Source organism: Ochotona curzoniae, unplaced genomic scaffold (assembly GCF_017591425.1).
Source record: "Ochotona curzoniae isolate NIBS_2020 unplaced genomic scaffold, NIBS_Ocur_1.0 scaffold_4683, whole genome shotgun sequence".
NCBI lineage: Eukaryota > Metazoa > Chordata > Mammalia > Lagomorpha > Ochotonidae > Ochotona > Ochotona curzoniae.
The window spans coordinates 32,442,502-32,463,390 of record NW_024467121.1 but is presented as its reverse complement, the minus strand read 5'-3'; the positions used below and the strand labels follow the sequence as shown (position 1 = coordinate 32,463,390).

Below are 20,889 nucleotides of genomic sequence, written 5' to 3'. Positions count from 1 at the left end.
GTGCTGGGAAAGTGGAGTAGGTGATGTTGTGTAGAGGACTGAGAAAAAATCAGCATTTGTTTGAATGGAAGTACTAAGATATAAGCTAAAACTATCTGTTAACAGTCAAGCCACAAAATGTTATTTTTTATTTATGTAACCTTTTATGAAGTAGATTTCATATACACAGTAGGCTGAAAATTAAAAATTGCTTTTCCACAAAACAAATGGTATCTTACTAAATGCTTTGTTTATTCATGGCAAATATAACATAAATCATTAAAAATGTTTATAAGGCAATTACATGTCAATTACTAGTATTTTTCAAAACAGTAAACTTATGAAGAACCATATTATAAGCATATGCAACAGACATCAGTGAGCAAAAACTTAAGTGAAACTTGCTGGAAAACACTTCAGTGTCTTTCAGTGGGTTCTCTTCAAGCTCTTGCTGCATCTTGTCCCAGATGCTCAGTGCCTTAAAACAGACACTTCGGCAACTAGAAATGGTAGTTCTGTGTGACTTTTCTTCCTCTAAAATGAAAAAACAGTTTTTGGAACATAAAGCAAAAGCCCAGAAGTCTAGCAAACTGGTTGCCATTTTTCTTTTTATCTAATAAAGTACTTCATTTCACTACTCTTGAGGAATTTATTTTCTTGATATCACTTGGGCTCAGAATCAATGTTCCATTTTTGAATTTTCCAATCTGTCCATTCCGTCCATTTGACAAAATGCTGGGAGCCGATTTCTTCTTTTTGGATTTCCTGCATTCAAAGCAAGAGAAAGGTACTGTGCAGTAAGGTCTATACTGAAGCATTGGAGCATCACGAACGAGCTACTGCAGCCTGGTTTACCAACACCAGATTCCCTTTACACAGCCCTCATTCCATGTAATCCCACTGGCCTTCCTGCCTCGGGAACTCCGTGTGGAATATTCTGCTTCTAGATCTTTTCGGGCTATTGCCTCCTCTTTGCCCAGTTGTCAGCTTGGATTCTATCCCTTTTCAAGGAACTCCCCAGCTCATGTGCAGGGAGGATCTTCTCTCACAACTCCTCTCTCCAGCCTTCTCTTGACATTTTCCAGTGCCCGACAGCATTTTATTTTTCATTTGTACATGTCTGGGTATTTCCCTTACTAGTGCCAGCTTCTCAAAGTGATATCTTCAGTGTGAAGAAGGCTATTATATACACAAAGTATGTATGTACAGGGGGCACACAGTGGGTACTCAACAGACACCTGGGCCAGAACAAATGACCATTCCACGGTACGTACAAACACAACAAACCCAAGAATAAAGGTTAAGACAGAAACAATCATTTTCGAAAGAGTAATTCAAATAGAGTGGAAGAGGTACCTTGAACCAAAGTTAAAGAACTTGATCTTGGCCAATTAATCAAACATTCCCGTTACAGGGACTGAATTGGATGAGATTGTGAAACACTTAATAGGCTGGACAGCAGATACTCTCTAGGCATTATTTTCAGAACCAATCAACAGGCATATACAGATCACTGAACTCTAGTTCCCAGTGGTAGCTACTCACCCATCTTCTTGCCCTTTTTTCTTCTTTTTCTTGAAAAAATCTGTGTCCTGGGCCTGATTTCAAAATTTAAGGTAACATTTGTGTTAGCAGCAGATAATACAAATTCCAGAAAAGACAAGAAGTTTCTGACCAGAACTCACTGAGATACTATTTATTCTTAATATTTTTTAAAGTAGGAATATTAAACATAACAGTTTCAAAGTTTTACTCTACAGTTTTTTCAAAAGTATGAAATCCAGTCTTAAACTAAAAATAAAATCTTTCATTTTAGAAGAAAGAAAGGAAGTGTAACATCTCTTCTGCTTGTGGCTTTCGTAGGTCTTTGTGCTTTATACAAAGGAAAAATGGAAAAAAAACCATGTAGAAAGAAGATCAAAGTCATCTGCTATCTGAATAAGAGTTGTTAACTCAAAGCAAAGCTTCCATATAAATAGGCTGGATAACAAAAATGAGGAATTGGATCATTTGCTTTGCTGCTCTGATCACTTTCTGAATACCAGTCCCCAGCATTCCATCATGAGACACTGTCCACCTTTCTCTGCAAGTTTAATAGAATAAATAACAGACTATCATGCCTACCTTTTTCTTTTCTTCTTTCTCTGCTGCCTGTTTTTCTTTGATTTGCTCCTGCAAAACCTTGTAATTCACGTAACTACTTTTGGGAGGCTGAAAACAAAGAAATACTTGTTATTGTTTCTTATTCCATGAAAATATTCTAGTAATAAAAGCCTTTCCCTCTGATGATGGAAATTAATAACAGCCTCTCACTTTAGCACCCAGCATGATGGCACGTTCTCGTTCCAGGACTCTTTCTGTTCCTTTTCCATAGCCCGTGATGCCAAACCGGTGTACTTCCAAACGAGCCTGTGGACACAAAACAGAAGTAGATCCAAGCAAGTTCAAACTAGTGTGTATACACACACACACACACAAATCCTCCTTAAGAGTAGCACATTTCTGACACACTGTAGCAGTCAATCTGCAGCAGAGTGGGTGTAGCACTGTGGAAGGCCTCCCAGCATGCTACCAATAGCTCCCACCTTTAATTCTGACAGTTCAAGCAAAGAAACATCTCCACACCAATTACGTCAAAGTAACGATGTAGAGCTCTATCATACTTAAGGATGAGAACTCCCAATACTCAGTCTTAGGCTTCTTCTTTTTTCTTACTCCTTTTTAAAACCTGTCATCACCAAAGAATACACGCATTTCTGCTTTTCTTATTATTATATCACTGCCTTTGTAGTTATACAACAGGCACTAAATAAGTTTCTGCTATTCACTCAAATGAATGTAGTAATTAATACTTTTTAAACCATTAGACATGTAAAATGTTAGCTTTTTGTAATTATAAATAAAGCTATTAATGCATAATTTTTGGCAAACTTAACATATAATGCATAAATACAAAATTTAACAATTTAATAAACCTCAAAGTACATACCTTTTCTAGATTAAATTCTTGTACATCTGCAGCTTTCTCAAGGACACTAGTTTTAGTCTGTGAAAAAAAAAGAGCTTATTAAACTCATCTGTTACTAAGCCAATGTAGTATATATCACCAACAGAATAGACATCATTTTAAAAAGCCTTGAATACAACAATCTCATTCATTAGCTCACATTCATTAGATTAGCTACTATTAATAAAACATAAAATGTTTTTAACTTAAAAAAGAAAGTAACAAATATTGGTGAGGATATGGAGAAATCAGAAGTGTTGTGCTCTATCGATGGAAAGGAATGGTACAGCTGTCATGGAAAACAGTATGGCAATTCCTCACAAACATTAAAACAGCATTTTCATTCGATCAAGAAATTCTGCCTCTAGATTATGTACAACTATGTATACAACTATGTTCACAACAGCCTTGTTCACAACAGTTAAAATGTAGAAGCAATCCAAATGTCAATTGACAGATGAACTAACTAATTAATTTGCTGAAAGGCAGAGTTAGAGAGGGAGGAGATATGGAAAGAGAGATTCTACCTACTGGCTTACTACCCAAATGGCCCAAACAGCCAGCACTGGGTTAGGAACTTCACCAAGATCTCCCTCTGGGTAGCAGGGACCCAAGAACTTGGCCCATCTTCTGCTGCTTTCCCAGGTGCATTAGTAGGGAGCTGGACTGGAAGTAGAGCACCCAAGAATCGAACCAAAACCTTAATCCATTATTTTACAATACTAGTCCCGAAAGATTTTTAAATTAAATGTGCCATATTCACACAATAATTATTACTTCAGCTCTTCCCCTTTTTAAAACAAGAAAATTCTGGCACATGCTCCTGCTCCTTCTTTTTTTTTTTTTTCTAAGATTTATTTATTTTTATTGCAAAGTCAGATATACAGAGAGAAGGAGAAAAAAAGACATATAGACTAATGGAACTGAAAATCTAAGACCAAAAAAAAAAAAAAAATCCACATATGTGATGATCAATTTCGGTGACAACTTGACAGGATTAGGAATATTCAGAAACTTGGAAAAGTATTATTTTGATTTTGCCTGTTAGGGTGTTTCCAGAGGTGAGCATACGAGCCTGAGTGGCCCAGGTGCAAAAATTCACCAGAGTGTGGGTGGGCATCATCAATTAGCTGGGGAACCTGCAAACAATAAATACAAAGATGCAATGGTTTGTCTGGAGAGCTAGAGGCTGCCCTGGACAGCAGAACCCTCAGGCTTCTGGCTTTTGACACAGACTTACACTAGTGGACCCTTCTGCCTAAGTTATAATACCACCAAATTCCTTGATACTGAGAGGCCTTTGCATTCCAAGCTGAATCATGTTATTGGCATCCTGAAGTCTCAGATTGCAGGTGATCTGTCATGGAACTTCTCAGCTGCCATCCCTAATCCCTTTTGTCATGTTTTATGTACATTCACCCCATTGATTCTGTGTCTCCATAGAATCATGACCAATATAATGTCTTTAAAGTCAACGAATGTTTGACACAGGCAGCAATAGCAGGCATAGCATTAAGAGTATTTCACTCTTTAAAAAAAGATTTATTTTTATTTGAAAGGCAGATTTACAGAGAGAGAGAGAAATCTTTGGTCCACTGGCTCACTCCCAAAGTGGCTGCAACAGCTGGAGTTGAGCAGATCTAAAGCTTCTTCCAGATTTCCAATGCAGGCACAGGGTCTCAAGGAATTGGGACATCCTCTACTGCCTTCCCAGGCCACAAGCAGGGGGCTGGATGGGAAGTGGAGCAGGTGGGACACGAACTGGCATCCATATGGGATCCCAGCATGCAAAGTGAGGATTTCTGCCTCTGAGTCATTGTGCTGAGCCTGGAAAGTGTTTTCGAAAACTGGTGCTGGAAAGGACAGATGCTTGGGCTGGTGGCCCTAGTTAACACGCCCACAGCCCAGGGGAGAGCAACAGGATTCAAAACATGGTTCTCCTCTTAAGTACAGTTTCTTGCAAATGCAGAGGCCAGGATACAGCAGAGATGGCTCCAGTAATCCAGACTGTATTCCTACTCCTGGACTTGGCCTGGATCAATTCCAGTCATTGTAGGCATTTGGAGAAAGAACGAGCACATAGGGGTTCTGTCTCATCCTTTCTGTCCCTTTGCCTCTTAAAGAGAAAAATATAAATAAATGCTACTAAGAAACCCGGGTACTCATATGCAAAATAAACCATACTCCTTAGCTCTCACCATATTAAAAAAAAAAAACACAACGTGAATCATACATTTAAGTACAAGACCTGAAGTTACTAGCATAAAGTGTTTCCCTTGAGTTGAAAGCACCTGGGGACCTACACTTCAGAAACTGCCCGCCCAGTTCTTTTAGGGCCTGACTGGTGTGTTTAAGAAACAACTCCCAACATCAACTATTTAGTTTTTGTTTTCCTAGTGGGAGAGGCAGATGTCAGGGAGGGCTATGCTATGTACAAAGTCTTCACACCCACCTCTCCAGTCTATGGAAGAGCTCTACAATTAACACGCATGGTCTTCGGGGGAAAAAGTGTTTCATTCTTTAAGACATTGATCTGGGCAGCTTCTGAATATGATTCCAAAATCACAGGGAACAAAACTAGACACTGATGAATGGACTTAACATCACACTAAAAAGCTCTGTGTAGCCAAAGAAAGAATTAACACAGTGAAGAGATAATCTAAAGGAGAAAATATTTGCAAGCTACATGTCTGACAAGGGGTTAGTAATCAGACTATTTAAGTTACTCAAACTCAACAAACAAATAATCCAATTAAAACGGGCAAACATCAGGCTACTACGCCAGGCCATGAGTTGTCTAATTTTTAAAGCTCTAGAAAATCATTAGTTTGCCTTCTGCTAACATATTCTGGCTAATTCACAGTCAATCTTTTTTGTTTTTTTTTTTTAAAGATTTATTTTTATTATTTTTTCATTGGAAAGGCGGATATACAGAGAGGAGAGACAGAGAGGAAGATCTTCCGTCCAATGATTCACTCCCCAAGTGAGCGCAACGGGCCAATACTATGCCGGTCCGAAGCCAGGAGCCTCTTCCGGGTCTCCCACGCGGGTGCAGGGTCCCAAAGCTTTGGGCCGTCCTCGACTGCTTTCCCAGGCCACAGGCAGGGAGCTGGAAGGGAAGCGGGGCTGCCGGGATTAGAACCGGCGCCCATATGGGATCCCGGGCGTGCAAGGCGAGGACCTTTAACCACTTGCGCCACCGCGCCGGGCCCAATCTTTTTTGTTTTTAAGATTTATTTATTTTTATTAGAAAGTCAGATATACAGAGAAAAGGAGAGACAGAGAGGAAGATGTTCCATCAGTTGATTCTCTCCCCAGGTGGCCCCAATGGCTGGAGCTGAGCTGATCCAAAAAATAGTATTCTTGAGAACTATTAAGCCGAAGGCTTAGATACAGGAAAAAGTAAGTAAGTCAGCCTGGGTTCATCAAATCCTGTACATTTCCCAAAAAAAAGTCTTGTTTTCATGATTGGCCAATGGTTGGCTCTTGAGAACTGACCAATTTGAATATTCTGTCCAACAAAATGTTTTTGTATGCCTGAGACTTTGAGCCCCTGAAGTACCAAGCTTCCCCTCAAGGTTTATATTAACACCATTTATGGCAAACATCTTTTATTCCCTGGAGGCCTAGAGCTTAAATGACAAGTTTAAACTACAAGCGTACATGATGGACAAGGACTCCATGTTCAGTCTTGAATCACATGAGCCGTTTTAGCAAATCCTCAGTCCTTAGGGTGGTCTTCAAGACCCTTGACACAGTTTACAAACCATACACCAAATACCACAATGTCAGAGCTCACCACTCACACGTAACCTAACCAACTCATTACCTTTGCGTTCTCGTCTGGATCTTGCTTCAGCTTCCTTTTCTTATGTCTGCTGTGAAATTCTACCACTTCTATTCCTCCGCTTGTTTTCTTCAGGGGAGAGGACGATACTGCAGCAGCATGGACTTCTGGTTGAGAGGGGGGATCCGGGCAGGGAACAGCAGGAGCACAGTGCAACTCTTCTCGGAGTTCCTTGAAAAAGCTGGAGGCATTCTTCTTCTGACGCCTAGAAAGAGAGCCAGGTGCAGGAGCTGGTTCTGCCACCAGGGCCATTAGAGCCTGGCCATCCTTCTTCTTATTTTCCCTTTTCTTTCTGACCTTTGTCTTTTCTGCTTTTTCTGTTTCTCCTGTTTGTTCAAACACAATAGGGAAAAATGAGCTTTTCTGGTTTTAACTATCACCAATACCAAGTCCTACTAATGCACCTGTGTGCATGTGTCATGGCCAGAGGCTCCCAGAAGTACACACTAAATTACTGTTCTGCGTGTAAGGTGTACCTGCACACTTCTTAGAATCTGAAATGCATTCTTTTCCCCAGTTAACTGTGTCTGACACGGTCTGGTGCTCACTCAGTTGTCCTTACTGCAACGGGTCCCAATTGCACCTGCTTTGTTCTCAGAACATCTATCACAACAGGCAGTGTTCCTGTTGAACCCTCTCTGAGGCTACAAGTACTCAGAACAGTCACCTTATTCTCTTTCGCAGTTTGAATTATGATGAACCAAATACACCTGCCTTAATTGAATCCCATTATTTCCACTAAAACTTTGTATCTACTGTTTTCATCTTTTCTTTTTTTGTTTTTTTTTTAAAGATTTATTTTCATTATTTTTTTATTGGAAAGGCGGATATATAGAGAGGAGAGACAGAGAGGAAGATCTTCCATCCGATGATTCACTCCCCAAGTGAGCGCAACGGGCCAATACTATGCCGATCTGAAGCCAGGAGCCTCCTCAGGGTCTCCCACGCGGGTGCAGGTTCCCAAAGCTTTGGGTTGTCCTCGACTGCTTTCCCAGGCCACAGGCAGGGAGCTGGAAGGAAGTGGGGCTGCCGGGATTAGAACCGGCGCCCATATGGTATCCCGCGCGTGCAAGGTGAGGACCTTTAACCACTTGCGCCACCGCACCGGGCCCTGTTTTCATCTTTTCAAATGCTTACAATTTACCCAATATTCTGACCAAAATTCTAGGGTGTATTACTCACTACATTACAAAAATTTCCAAATATGAGTTTGCCTTTTTTTTTTTACTATTCTCAAAAAACAAAACAAAAATAAACAACTTATTAAGAGACAATTAAGCTTTGGTATTTGGGACATAAAAATGAGTAGATATGGGCCCAGTGGCGTGGCCTAGTGGCTTAAGTCCTCGCCTTGAACGCACCAGGATGCCTTATGGGTGCCGGTTCTAATCCTGGCAGCTCCACTTCCCATCCAGCTCCCTGATTGTGGCCTGGGAAAGCAGTTGAGGACAGCCCAAAGCTTTGGGACCCTGCACCCGTGTGGGAGACCCGGAAGAAGTTCCTGGATCCTGGCTTCGGATCGCTCACTTGGGGAGTGAATCATCGGACGGAAGATCTTCCTCTCTGTCTCTCCTCCTCTCTGTATATCTGACTTTCCAATCAATAAATAAATCTTTAAAAAAAAATTTTTTTTAAATGAGTAGATAACACAGTCTGTGACTTCAGGGCTTTCTCTTAGCATAAATATTTCCTGGTTCTGTGAACACAAACTAGAATTTGGAAGAACAGTTTTTTCTTCTGGCTTTAAAAATTCTGAAGTTTAGAGGTGAATCTCCTGTGTTTTTCAATAATCTTAAGGGCAAGAAAGATTCTGTCCATAGTACAAATTAGGACAAACACACAGGTGGAACAGGCTCTACAAATTATTAGCTAGGTAACGTTCAATAAATGTATCTGGCCCAGCAGGTTAAGAGATGGCTTGTGACGCTGGTGTCCCAAAAGGGCATGTGCTTCAGTCCCAGTTGCTCCACTTCCAATCCTGCTTCCTGTAACACGCCTGGGAAAGCAGTAAAATACTTCTAAGTATTTGGGCCTCTGCATTCCTGTAGGAGACCTGGAGGGCGTTTCACCTTCCTGGCTTCAGCCTGGCCCAGCCCAGGCTACTGCAGTCATTTGGGAAGTGATCCAGCACATTGAAGATCTCTTTCGAATAAACAAACAAATCCTCTACAAGGATTTTTCTTTTACTTCTAGTACTTGTTTCTACATTTCTAATAATGGAATTGCCTGTTTCATGAGGTGAAAAATCAAGTAAAAATATGCAAAAAGCCTGTAGTACCTGGTAAGTTCTCAATACTTCAAAGCTCTTGTACTGATAAGGTGACCTTAGGATCTTCAGCAATTGCTAAGTCAGTGCCTGCAATACCACTGTAAATTTAAGGAACATATTTGATACTAACTCATTAACACCTCACGAGGGATTGGCTTTGGAACAAGTACAGGAGATATTACATTCCCCACGGCAAGTTTTTCAGCCTTAGGGACTGCCTTCTTTCTGAATTGTCAGGCAGCTGTCCATCTCTAATAATAAGCCTTCTGGATTTGAACTGTAATACTGCAACAAGGTGGAGGAATCCACCATGGGGGGAGGGCAGGGGAGGGGTTGGGGGAATCCTAGAGCCTATGAAACAAAATGAAATAAAATAATAATAATAATAATAAGCCTCCTAACTTTCATGGACCCCCATGAAGATCGGGGAAGAGCAAAAAGTTGGCCAACCAGTAAAAAAAAAAAAAATTACAAAAAGCTTTGTCAAGTTGCTCTCTAAAGTCCCTGGCTAGTTTTTACTCACGGAAGGAACACGTTCTTCCGATTTAAGGATCCTCTTTTACGTGCCAGGCAGATGACAGTCTTAATCACAGGTTATTTAATTCCCTTCTTCCCTCATTAAGATAAAGGAAGAAGAGCAAAAGGTCGGCCAACTTGTCAAAAAAAAAAAAAAAAAGCTGTGAAAATTTCACCAAAACGTTCTCAGAGTCTTTGGTGAGGGTATACCCTTTCAGGCCGGCTCAGGCACGTCTGGAAGCCGCCTTGCGGGACTTCCACGGGTGCGAAAACGTGAGAAGGGGGCTATTTCAAGATCCTGAACCTATCACCCCAGTTAAATCTGAAAGTCCTGGTCTGAGTACCTGTCGCTTGGTCTTCAGTGGCGGGACCCAACGGAAGGTTTGCTTCATGAATAACTCACGAAAGCCAGTCGAGGGGCGGGAAGCGCTTCCCCTAGAGTAGAAGGGTGTGCTGGGCCCACTGTCGGAACGCGGTAGGACCAACTAAGGGGGTGCTTGCTCTGCAAGAACCTTCAGCCTGAAGGAAAAGCCAGTTCTCGCCGCCGAGATCGCTTCCGCTCTCCACGTGGGTTTCCGGAGCCTTGCACTCACCAAAGTCATAGAGGTTCTGCAGCACAGCGTCCAGAAGTGTGGGAGACCTCGGAGGCGCAGCAAAGTCCAGCTCCTGCTCTTGCGGCATCGTGGAGTCCACGGCAAACTCACAGCCGCTACGATACCTGCCTCCAGGATTCCGTCCTGCGGGGCCCTCACTTCCTGGCTCTGGCGCCAGTGCGCCTGCGTGCCTGCGCGTCTGCGCAACGGGACCCCATGCGGCTTCCGTCCTGGATAAGATGGCGGCGGCCGGGGTCTTGGGGAGCGGTCGTAGAGGGTGCCGCCGCCCTAGGCGAGGTCTGGCCGCCCTGCGCGGAAGAACCGCCCCCTGCAGCACCATCTCCAACGCTTAGCAAAGGAACCCAGGCCCCGCCCGGGACGGCAGCCACACCATGGATTCTTCTAGTTCATCTAGTTATTTCTCTGTCGGCTCCACTCCCAGCTCTGTGGTTCTCCTCTACTCGGTAGGCACACCCCAGGGAACGAGTCCCAGATCGAGCCCCCGAGAGAGGCCCCTCTTGTCCTAGTCTCTTACCCTTTGGACTCTCGATCACTGCCTCCCAGAAAGTGGGTTCTGAGACCCCCGAGGAGGGGCTCTGAGTGGGTTGGTCTCCAAGGCAACGTATATCGCCGCGAGTCCGTGTAAATGTGTGTGAGCTTTCCCAAGTTTCTACGGAAGTGATTGCTCTGTTTTATTCCCATTCCGCTCTTCTCTTTCCCCGAATTGGGCTCTGGGCCTCCAGAAGTAGTAATGAAAGTTGAAATCTTCCCACCCTGTAAGCGAGAGCAAGTGGAGCAAACCTTAGAAACCCACGCGGTCCGACCCAGACTGAAATAGCCTGTAGCTCTCTACCATGTCTGTTTGCTGTTGCGATAGTCCTGAGGGGAAAAAGCATCCGGCTTTTCTGCAGGGGTGGTTTATTTAATCTAAAACTGGAAAGATTTAAAACTAGTGGGAGTTTGTATTGGCGCTTTTCATCTTCTGTTTTTCGTTGTGCATTTTTCACAACTCATCTTAGAGAACAGCTATTGCCATTCTGCCGCTTTCCAGTTTGCATTTTTTACTCCCAACTCCAATTCGTCTTATGTTTTTAGCTGTATGGGGTTTTTTCCTTCCAGAAAAATGGTATCTTCATGGAGAAACTGTGAAGTGAAAGCTTTTAACTCTTGGGATCGCACAGTTGATAGGGCAGATGGCTCTAATGTTGTTTTTTGTTGTTAACTACTAAATTAATCTCTGCTTCAGGAGGAAATACAAGATTGCATTCTAAAGACATGTTATTGTGCCCTGGCTGTCACTTAAATGCAGGAGGGGCAAAATGGAAGTCACCAAAGAAGCAAGATAAGAAGCCTGGTTTCAAGAGAATATGATTCCTTTCCAGTTGGGACACTGATATTCTTTGGAACTTGGGAGATACTGCTCTTCCCTTTCTTTCAAGAACTTGGGATTTACAATTGCTTTTAACTGCCTCTTTAAACCTTCTTTTGGAACATATCTCTCTCCTGGTTTACCCACACACACCACAGTTCTGTGATGGGAATATTTTCATTTTGCTTTCTAAGTTTTCAGGCACTTATGGAAGAGGGCTTTTGTGCAGTTCTTGACCAAATAGATAGCCTTTTTTCAAAGCTGGGCTTTGTGTGTGAAAATTTTCAGGTGTATATTAAAGGAAGAAATTGATTTAAACTTCCCTCTTCACCAGCTTCCTTCTGACCCACCTCCCTGCTGATCCACCTTGGAAGGCAGTGAAAGATGGCTGGTCTCTGTGTGTGTTTTTACAAATTATTTACTTGAAATACAGTTATGGCGCAGCATAGCATAGTGGTTCTATTGGTTAAATTCCCACCATGCAAGCACCAGAACCCATATGGGGTGCCAGTTCATGTCCCAGCAGCTCTGCTTCCCATCCAACTCCCTGTTTGTGGCCTGGGAAAGCAGTGGAGGACATTCCAAAGCCTTGAGACCCAGCACTCATGTGGGAGACCTGGAAGAAGCTCCTGGCTCCTGGTTTCAGTTTGGCTCAGCCCCCAGCTGTGTTGGTCACCCTGGTCCATCTGTTGGTGAACCAGCAGATGGGAGATCTTTTCCTGTGTCTTCTTCCCTCCATAAATCTGATATCTTTCTAATAAAAATAAATACATCTTTTTTTTAAAAAAAAAGGCAAAGTTACAGTGAGAGAAGCAGAGACACAGGTAGAAAACGCTTGCATCCACTGATTCACTTCTCAAGTGCTCCCATAGCGTGAGGCTGGGCCAGGCCAAAGCCAGGAGCCCAAAATTGCTTCAGGTCTCCCGTGTAAGTGCGAGGGTCGGGTACTCAGGCCATCCTTCTCTGCTTTCCCAGGCACATTAGCAGGGAGCTGGATCAGAAGTGGGTCAGCTGGGTCTTAAACTGGAGCCTGTGTGAGAATGTTAGCATCATAGGAAAAGGCCTTACTTGCTGCACCACAACATTGTTGTCCAGTAGTCATGTTTCATTGCTTTCCAAGGTGGATTAATAGGGAGCAGGGTTAGAAAGAAGCTGAGATGGGCACCAGTGCTCTTATGAGATGCTAGTGTTGTGGCCTAACCTTCTGTCCCACAGTTTTTAGGCTGTGAATGGGAAATAAGGAAGAGTAAGGCTGTTTTCCTAGTTAATGTAAGAAAACAACTCCCTTGCATATTTCAGAGAACCAAGTAAGTAACAGTAGAATAAAGAGCACATGAGAAGTAAAAATAAGGAAGTAGAATAAAGGAATTTTGTGTATTGTATTGACACATTTTGATAGGTTAAAAAGAGTACTTTTATGTGAGGCCATTTGTATCTTTTGAAAATCTAAGATGTCTGCTAGATTTCTGTCTGTGTAACATCTTTGGGTAACCACTCAAGTGGGGCCTATAGGAAGAGGATTAAATTGGGGAAGGAATCTGATGCATAAATGTAGAGATCAATTAGGCAATTGCAATTTGAAGTAACCCAGAGATGTGAGGAAGCCTGAAGTAAGGCAATGGCAGTGTGAGTGGGAGGAAGAGGAGTGGATGAATTTGTGTGATACTTCAGGTAGTAAGTCATTAGCCTGTGGAACCAGTTGAATGTGATGGCTAAGGCAAAGGAGGTGCTCTGAAATCAACTGTTGGGTGGCTGTGACTTGGCACCTGGATGGAAGATGACGCCCTTCATTGATAGGAAGCACTTGAAGAGGAGCAGGTTTAGCTAGAGTAATGTAGCTTCATTTGGGATGTGTTCAATTTAAGAGGCAAATGTAATGATTTTAACATGTAGGCTGTTGTGTTATGGACCAGACACATCATAAAGTGTTTGGGAGACATTCAAGAAGAGTTGGGAAATGGTACCAAACAAAAGAGGATGGTGTGGTCTAACCATATGGGTTTGACAGTTATTAGCAATATGTTACATCTGAAGCTAAAAGTATGCTTGAAAATTTTCAATGAGATCATGCAGTAAGAAGCTTGAGGATAGATAACCACTGGTATACCATAATTCAAATTACGGCTTCCTGTTAGAGTCAATGAAGTGATCTGGGTTGCTTACCAGAAGGCTGTACAGGATCTAGTAACAGCTGCTGTTCTAACCTTAATCATCTGGCTCCTGGATCTCCAGTCCTCTGTCTTCCTTTGCTCTGACAGCATGCTTTGTCCTCAGAATGGTCGCTCCTCTGAGTGGCATGCTATTTTCCTGGAAGTTTGAATTGCTGGCTGGCTCTTTAAGATTTTTGATAACCATTCAACCTATGGTCATTCTCTAATCATTAGTTACTGCACTGTTATTTCACTTCAGTTCTCTTTCCAGTGATGTGCTACAGCAGTCTTAAAAATGGATTGCCAGACTGTTTGAAACTTTTCATCAAGCTTACTGTTAAAAGATAGCCTTTATTAGAAGAATAAATTATACAAATTTACAATTAAGTAATTTTATTATAGATACAGCTAACAAAGGTTCAGGAGTTAGCATTTCTTAAGAATTTTACTGAATTTTTACTGTTGCCTACTTTGTTAAGGTTATTGTGTTCATAACACTGGAAGGAGGAGCTTCCACAGTGATGTGTTATTGTGCATTAGTCCAACTGTGCTCTGTGAAGCCCTTGATAGCTTGAAGAATGCTGTTTTAGAAGTATGTATACCCGGAAATTAGCCAACACAAGTCATGGCTCTCTCGTGCAGGTTGTTAAATGATTAAACTTTAACCAGCACTTAGGTGTCCCTAGCTATGCCCTACCTCAATTTGTTGCATTCTGTCTTTTTTCTTAAAGACTTATGTGTAAACTCAGTCCCTTGCCTCCCATGACTGGGCTGTGCTCTTAGCCTGCATAATCGTGCCTGGTACACTGTGGGTTCTCAGTTGCTAGCAGTTGCAGGAGAGGTACAAGGAGAGGTTTGTTAGAGAGAGGTCTGCTTTGCAAATTATAAAAAGGGAGAGCTATTTCACCTAAATCTTAACTTTTGTGAATAGCCATGTAAATTTATTTATTTATTCTGTGTCACATAATGCAATGCAATTAATAATAATAATAAATATATATTGATTGATTGATATAAACACTTCTCCAGGGTGGTTTAGGAAAGACCATTTGGTAAACAGTTCATACCTAGTCCTAACTGTACTTTGGAATCATTTAGAGTACTTAAAAAATGTCCTGATAATGAGGCACCACCCAAGACTACATTAATCAACAATTTCTGGAGTTGAGGGCATCAGAATACTTTTATTGAGCAACCTGACATAAAAACCACCAGAATAGATTGGGTTATGATCAGGCTGGGGACATTTGGACCTTTTCCTGTGAGTACTGGGGGATTGTCGTAACAATTCAAAAAGTAGCTTCATCTAGTAATTTGTGTTTTCTTTGTACAATTACTCACTTGCCACTAAGGATAGAGAGTACAAAAATGTGTAAGGCTTTACCTGTCTGGACAAGAAATGCATAGTTTTGTGGGGAAGGCATCAAATTCAAATTTAAGGAAATGTTCTATAGATCATCTTAAAAATCCAATAAATCCATAAAGATGTAAGAAAGGGGGCCCGGCGCGGTGGCGCAGTGGCGCAGTGGCGCAGTGGCGCAGTGGTTAAGGTCCTCGCCTTGCACGCCCGGGATCCCATATAGGCGCCAGTTCTATCCCGGCAGCCCCGCTTTCCTTCCAGCTCCCTGCTTGTGGCCTGGGAAGGCAGTCGAGGACGGCCCAAAGCTTTGGGACCCTGCACCCATGTGGGAGACCCGGAAGAGGCTCCTGGCTTCGGATCGGCATAGTGTCGGCCGTTGCGCTCACTTGGGGAGTGAATCATCGGACGGAAGATCTTCCTCTCTGTCTCTCCTATCTGTATATCCGCCTTTCCAATTAAAAAATAGTAAAAATAAATCTTTAAAAAAGAAAAAGATGTAAGAAAGGATGACAAGTTTGGTAAAATGGAGAACCAGGAAATGGTACACAGAGGAGACGAACTTGGCAGTGCTTGATGGGTAAATAATTTCCAGGTGAACAGTAGGAGGGGCATTTGTAAATGTCTCTCTTTCAGTAAATGATAGCACATGCACCAGTCAGTTTACTCATAATAAAAGAAACAATGTTTGTCTTGATCAACACTGTGTACCCAGTATAAGCATATCCTAAGTGTTCAAATATTTGAGAATGAGTACTATTGACAGAGGTCTTGGGAGCCCTGAAATACCATGGCCTGTTTAGGGAGCTACAGGTCTTTGCATTGCTAAACTGTTGGAAGAGGGGGAATGATGGAGGTAGGTGATAGGGAAATCATGAAGGGCCTGGGGTCAAATACTAAGATTTTGGTGCAAGTAACAGAAAGGATTGTAGGTCATCATATTTGGGAAGCTTTTTCTTTTCTTTTTTTTTTGATAGGTAAGTGGGTAAGACCATTGTTTACATATTTGTTCTCTCTCTTTCTCTCTTTGTTTTTGTTTGTTTGTTTGTTTCTGGGATAAGGGGGAGAAAAAAGGAGAAGCCCCACCCAGCCTCCCACCCAGCCCATGGTGTCCGACATGGGGCATGCTCCAAGGGCACTGCTCAAGTGGTTTTGAGAATTCAGCAGTTCTGAGTTGCAGCTAGTCTCACCACTCCAAGCACAATGAAATCTCTCCAGAACCCACTGGCTGGGAAGCTTTGTCAAGTTTCTGTGCCTGCTTCCCTGAGGACTCTCCTGCCCCTCTGATTGTGATCCTTTTCTTCCTCTACTCCCAACATTACTAAATAAGTTCCTAATTTCTGTTTTATCTCTAAAGTTGTTAGTTTTTAAGAAATGTATTTATTCATTTGGAAGGCAGGTTAATGAGAGAGGGAGGGAGAGACAGATCGAGCCAGATCTTCTGTCCTCTGACTCACTCCCCACGTGGATGGAGTTGCTAGAGCTGGGCCTATCGGAACCAGGAGCTTCTTCTAGGTCTCCCACATGGATGCAGGAGCCCAAGCACTTGTGCATCCTTTGGTGCTTTCCCAGGTGTATAAGCAGGAAGCTGAATGGGAAATGGAACAGCCGGTACTCAAACTGGTGCCTGTAAGGGATGCTGGTGCCTCAGGTTACCAGTTATACCACAGTGCCAGCCCTAAAATTATGATAGTTGTTGTAGTACAAGTCTGAACTGATGTGTGAATTAATTTACTAATGAGAAATGTATAATCTGAGAAAGCTCTCCCACCTTTTAAAAAAGTGTGTTACTACTCTTTTACTTTTTTACACTAAAACCTCAGCAACATGATTAGATGTTGGAACTACAGAGAAACCGGCTGTATTACATATTGTAATAGGTGTAGGTACTAGACCAAAAAGACCTAATACAGAAGGTGTGGATAATTCCCTGTGGGGATCTTGGGAAATTATCTGCACAGAGGAGTGATGTCTAAGCAAGGACACCATGTGCAAAAGTGCAGGGGCATGTCAACAGTGAAGTGTGTTGGGAAATGCAGCTTCTTCCATTGACAGGCCTGTGGGAGTGGGAAGGAAAGACCAGGGCATGTTAGGTTGTACATGGCACCTGAAGTGGCTTAAATCCTGCTCCGAAGGAGTAAGTATGTGTTTTAAGCAGGGAATAGTTTAGTCAGGATTGTGCTTGGAGAAGAGCACAATGGCAGCTTACAGTATTAATTCAAAGGGACCAAAACCACAGGCAGGGTCAGTGGGGAAAGTGTAATATACAACGGGGCTGCACAGGGAGCCTGAGCTGAATTAGTGGCCATGTGGGTGGGGAATGGACATGCTGCAATCTTACGAGACTGGATAACTAGATGCCAAGTGTGAGAGAGGAGGCATTTAGAATGATGTGGAAGGATACAGATGGCGTGATAGCTGAATTGGATATTTACGAAAATAGCTCGTAGGACTGGGTAGCAATAAATGAGTTCAGTTTTGGAAATACCAAGTATGGAGTTTTTGTTACTTAATGTATAAACTTAAAGCGTTTATAACTAGGAGTGTATATTGGGAGCTCAGCTGAGAGGAGAACAAGAGAAGAGTTTTGGAAACATACATGATTTATTTTGTGAACCAGTGAAGTAGGTGAGAATACTCAGAATGATCTGATGAGATATTACCATGTTAGGGGAAAAATGGAAGGGGATTTGGGGAGAAAAACTTTCCCTAAATTGAGCACCACTGGATTAGAGGAATGAGATGAATTTTCTACCATGAAGAGAATCATGAATTAAAAACCAAAGCAGGAAAATCACAGGATGGTTGGAGGCTACAAGCCGTGAGACCTTGCAGGAATTATTTCACTTGTCTTTCTTGCTTTTCCCATTATATAATGGAGATGGGAAGAACTACTTCACAGGTTTATTAAAAGGAATGCTCTTCAATTTGCAAAGCTCTTAGAATAGTGACTGACGGTATGTAACTGTTAACTGCAGTTACTGCAACCATTAGTTTTGTCATCAAGAAAGTATGTTTTAGAAAACTGATGATTCAGAAGTACTTGGTAAACAAAGTTTTGGGGTCTGATTAGGATTTCAGTTTGTTCAACAGCAGGTAAGGAAGTTTTCACAGCAAATAGTCTGCTTATAGGGAAACACTTATTTCATTTAGTTTACGCCCACATAAGTTTATTTTATTTGTCATAATTTGGGGTTTTTAATATATATTTTGTTGTAATATTGAAAGCTAAGTAAGTAGAGACAGGCGAATCTAATTTGTCAGTGTATTAGGAGAAACCTTGTAAAATTGGTTAGATCACTCTAGAGCTCATTGTTAAGTTTTCTGAAGAAACCTGGCTTTGCAAAGAAGACAATTAGAAATAGAATGATGAGACCATTGTGATAATTCAATAGTGGTAACATTTCTTTTTCTTAGTATAGGGAAGTCTATCATCAGAACATTCTACTCAGAAGAGCAAAAATTTTTTGACAAAAATGAACTAACCAATGTCCTTTAATCTGTCCAGATTACAATATGTGCTTTTTTTTTTTTTGCATTATCCACAGAAAGAGCTCAAAAAATGGGATGAATTTGAAGATATTTTAGAAGAGAGGAGGCATCTCAGTGACTTCAAATTTGCAATGAAATGCTATACACCTCTTGTCTACAAGGGTATTACCCCTTGCAAGCCAAGTGATATTAAAAATAGTGTTCTCAATTCTGAAGAGATTCATTATGTCATAAAACAGGTAAGTTTGCAGCCATACCAGATTTGTTCATTGTCCGCAAAGTCTTTACTTTGGTATCTTAAGTGTGTTCTTGTAAGTCTAGTTACCTTCAGCACAGTCATCACATAATACTGTATCTGTAATGTGTGCTGTCTCTGCTAAATACGGGAGGTCTAACGATAAGCAACTGGAGTGCAGTACACAGTCAGGAATGATACTTGCACAGTGATAGTACGGTGATTGATGTGCTCATGGAAACCAATGGGAAGGAACGCTGATTTGTTCTGTGGGCAGCTAATTTGGCGTAGGGAGTTAAAAATGATTCATTTAAAAATATTTATTTATTTGAAAGGCAGAGAGAAGGAAACACATACAAATAGATGCAACATAACTTCCACTTCTGATTCACTCCCCAAATGCCCACAACAGCCAGGGCTGTGCTAGCCTAAAGCCAGGGGTCTACAGGAAGACCGTGTACTTATAGGAACGCAAATACTTGGGCCATCATCTGCTGCTTCCCAGGTATGTTAGCAGGATGCTGGATCACAAAGGTTCAATAGCCCGGACACGGACCACGGCACCCTGAAATGGGGCTTGGACATCCCAACCTTCTATCCTGAAGCACCTGCCCTGACTTAGTAATGAAGGTTAGAAGATGACTAGAGATTTCCTATGTGAAGTGGGTGTGCCTGACAGAGCAAATGGCTTATTCCTATGGTTTTCAAATCTCTACATTATAATTTCTCAGGGAGTTTTTTTAAAAAGTTCCCATGCTTTGGTTTTGCCTCCATGCCAACTAAATTCAAATATCAGGAGAGGTTGCAAAATTTGGGAATCACTAGCTTATTTTATACACTGTAGCTAAGAGGGACCATGTAACTCCCTCATAATGAAGGTAGTTCATGACCAGAGCAATGAGCACATAAAGAAGGAAGGTAAGAAATGTTCCTGGAAAGGCAAGCGGTAATCATGTTGCGCAGAGCTTTGTAAACTGCATAGGAATAGGATTTTATCCTGCCTACAATGCCAAGCTATTCAAAGGTTTCAAGGTGGAGTGCTATACATTTTAGAAGCTCTATTCTGCTAAAATTAGAAATAGGAAATCTGCTTGTGATGCCCCTGCAGTCAGTCATCCCTTCATGCCATTGCAATTGCCTAGATTGGCAGGAGTGGTTACAGAAACAGAAATGGGCAGATTTAAGACATTTGATAGATGACAAATAATTTGGTACAGGGCGTCAGGGAAGTGATTTGTTTAATGATCAGTTGGATGAAGGAACGGAAAGAATGTAAAACATAAGGGCAGTAGAGACCAACCTTGAGGCCCTAGTGGATGAAGCTATCACCTGTAGTACCAACATACTGTACAGGCATACCATACAGGCATAGGTTTGAGTCCCTGCTGTTCCACTACTGATCCGGCTCCCTGCTCACATGCCTGGGGAATCAGCAGAATATGACCCAAGTCCTTGAGCCCCTGCACCCACATGGGAGACCCAAAAGAAACTGCTGGCTCCAGGTTTCAGCTTGGCCCAGCCCAGGCTATTACAGCCATTGGGGGCAGTGGACTAGTTAATAGAAAATTTTTCTCTTGCTCCAAGTCTGCTTCTGCCTCTTCCTCTCTCTAATGCAACCTTTCAAATATACAAATCTAAAGAAAAAAAATGGACAATAGAACAATTCAGATAGGAAACTTCAGATAAAGAGCAGGTCTGGCAGGGTACCTGAGTTCAGCTTTGGACACATCGTTTGACTACATCAGAATGAAGATAGTCGATATATTAATCGCCTCTCAGCCTTTTGGCTAAGATCAAGTGAAGACAGTTAATATATTAGAGCTCCCCTGGAAGCTAGCCATCCTTATTATACTGCCCAGTGCTCATTTGGCTGTAGGTTTATAGGTGCTGAACGATGTGTTTGTAGCTGTTGCTGACCTGTTGCTTCATCCTTCCCAGAGTCTCATGTTCACTGCTGTTGGAAGATGGCTTAGAATGACTTGCATCGTTTTTACTAGCAGCAGCATTCTGCTATCTATGATTGGTTATGGTTTTTTATCGTAGTCAGAAGAGAATATATTTATTTTTTAATGAAC

The 20,889-nt window shown here is 42.0% G+C and overlaps 2 protein-coding genes across 3 annotated transcripts in view; one reads left to right on the top strand and one right to left on the bottom strand.

Moving 5' to 3' along the window:
* Positions 1-210: 210 nt before the first annotated feature.
* Positions 211-10,365, bottom strand: CUNH1orf131 (chromosome unknown C1orf131 homolog). The gene is made up of 7 exons (XM_040967898.1): positions 10,212-10,365; positions 6,816-7,159; positions 2,969-3,025; positions 2,293-2,388; positions 2,104-2,190; positions 1,525-1,577; positions 211-744 (listed from the first exon to the last, which is right to left on the bottom strand). The coding sequence occupies exons 1-7, from the start codon at positions 10,297-10,299 to the stop codon at positions 606-608; spliced, it is 864 nt and encodes a 287-aa protein (XP_040823832.1). The 5' UTR covers positions 10,300-10,365; the 3' UTR covers positions 211-605.
* Positions 10,366-10,439: 74 nt separating this feature from the next.
* GNPAT (glyceronephosphate O-acyltransferase) overlaps positions 10,440-20,889 on the top strand; it is a 28,424-nt gene continuing 17,974 nt past the window's right edge. The window contains exons 1-2 of one of the 2 annotated variants that reach the window (XM_040967787.1): positions 10,440-10,675; positions 18,636-18,818. In XM_040967787.1, the coding sequence (XP_040823721.1) occupies positions 10,604-10,675; positions 18,636-18,818 (255 nt within the window). In that variant the 5' untranslated portion in view covers positions 10,440-10,603. The remainder of the gene's footprint in view (positions 10,676-18,635; positions 18,819-20,889) is intronic. The other variant, XM_040967788.1, reaches the window with a different exon arrangement.

Excerpts from the sequence above, each read along its gene's own strand:
- CUNH1orf131 (XM_040967898.1), bottom strand. The coding sequence starts at position 10,299 with ATGCCGCAAGAGCAGGAGCTGGACTTTGCTGCGCCTCCGAGGTCTCCC. Across the intron at positions 2,389-2,968 it reads AAGAATTTAATCTAGAAAAG|GCTCGTTTGGAAGTACACCG; the intron begins GTATGTACTTTG and ends TTGTGTCCACAG. Across the intron at positions 2,191-2,292 it reads CCATCATGCTGGGTGCTAAA|CCTCCCAAAAGTAGTTACGT; the intron begins GTGAGAGGCTGT and ends CTTTGTTTTCAG.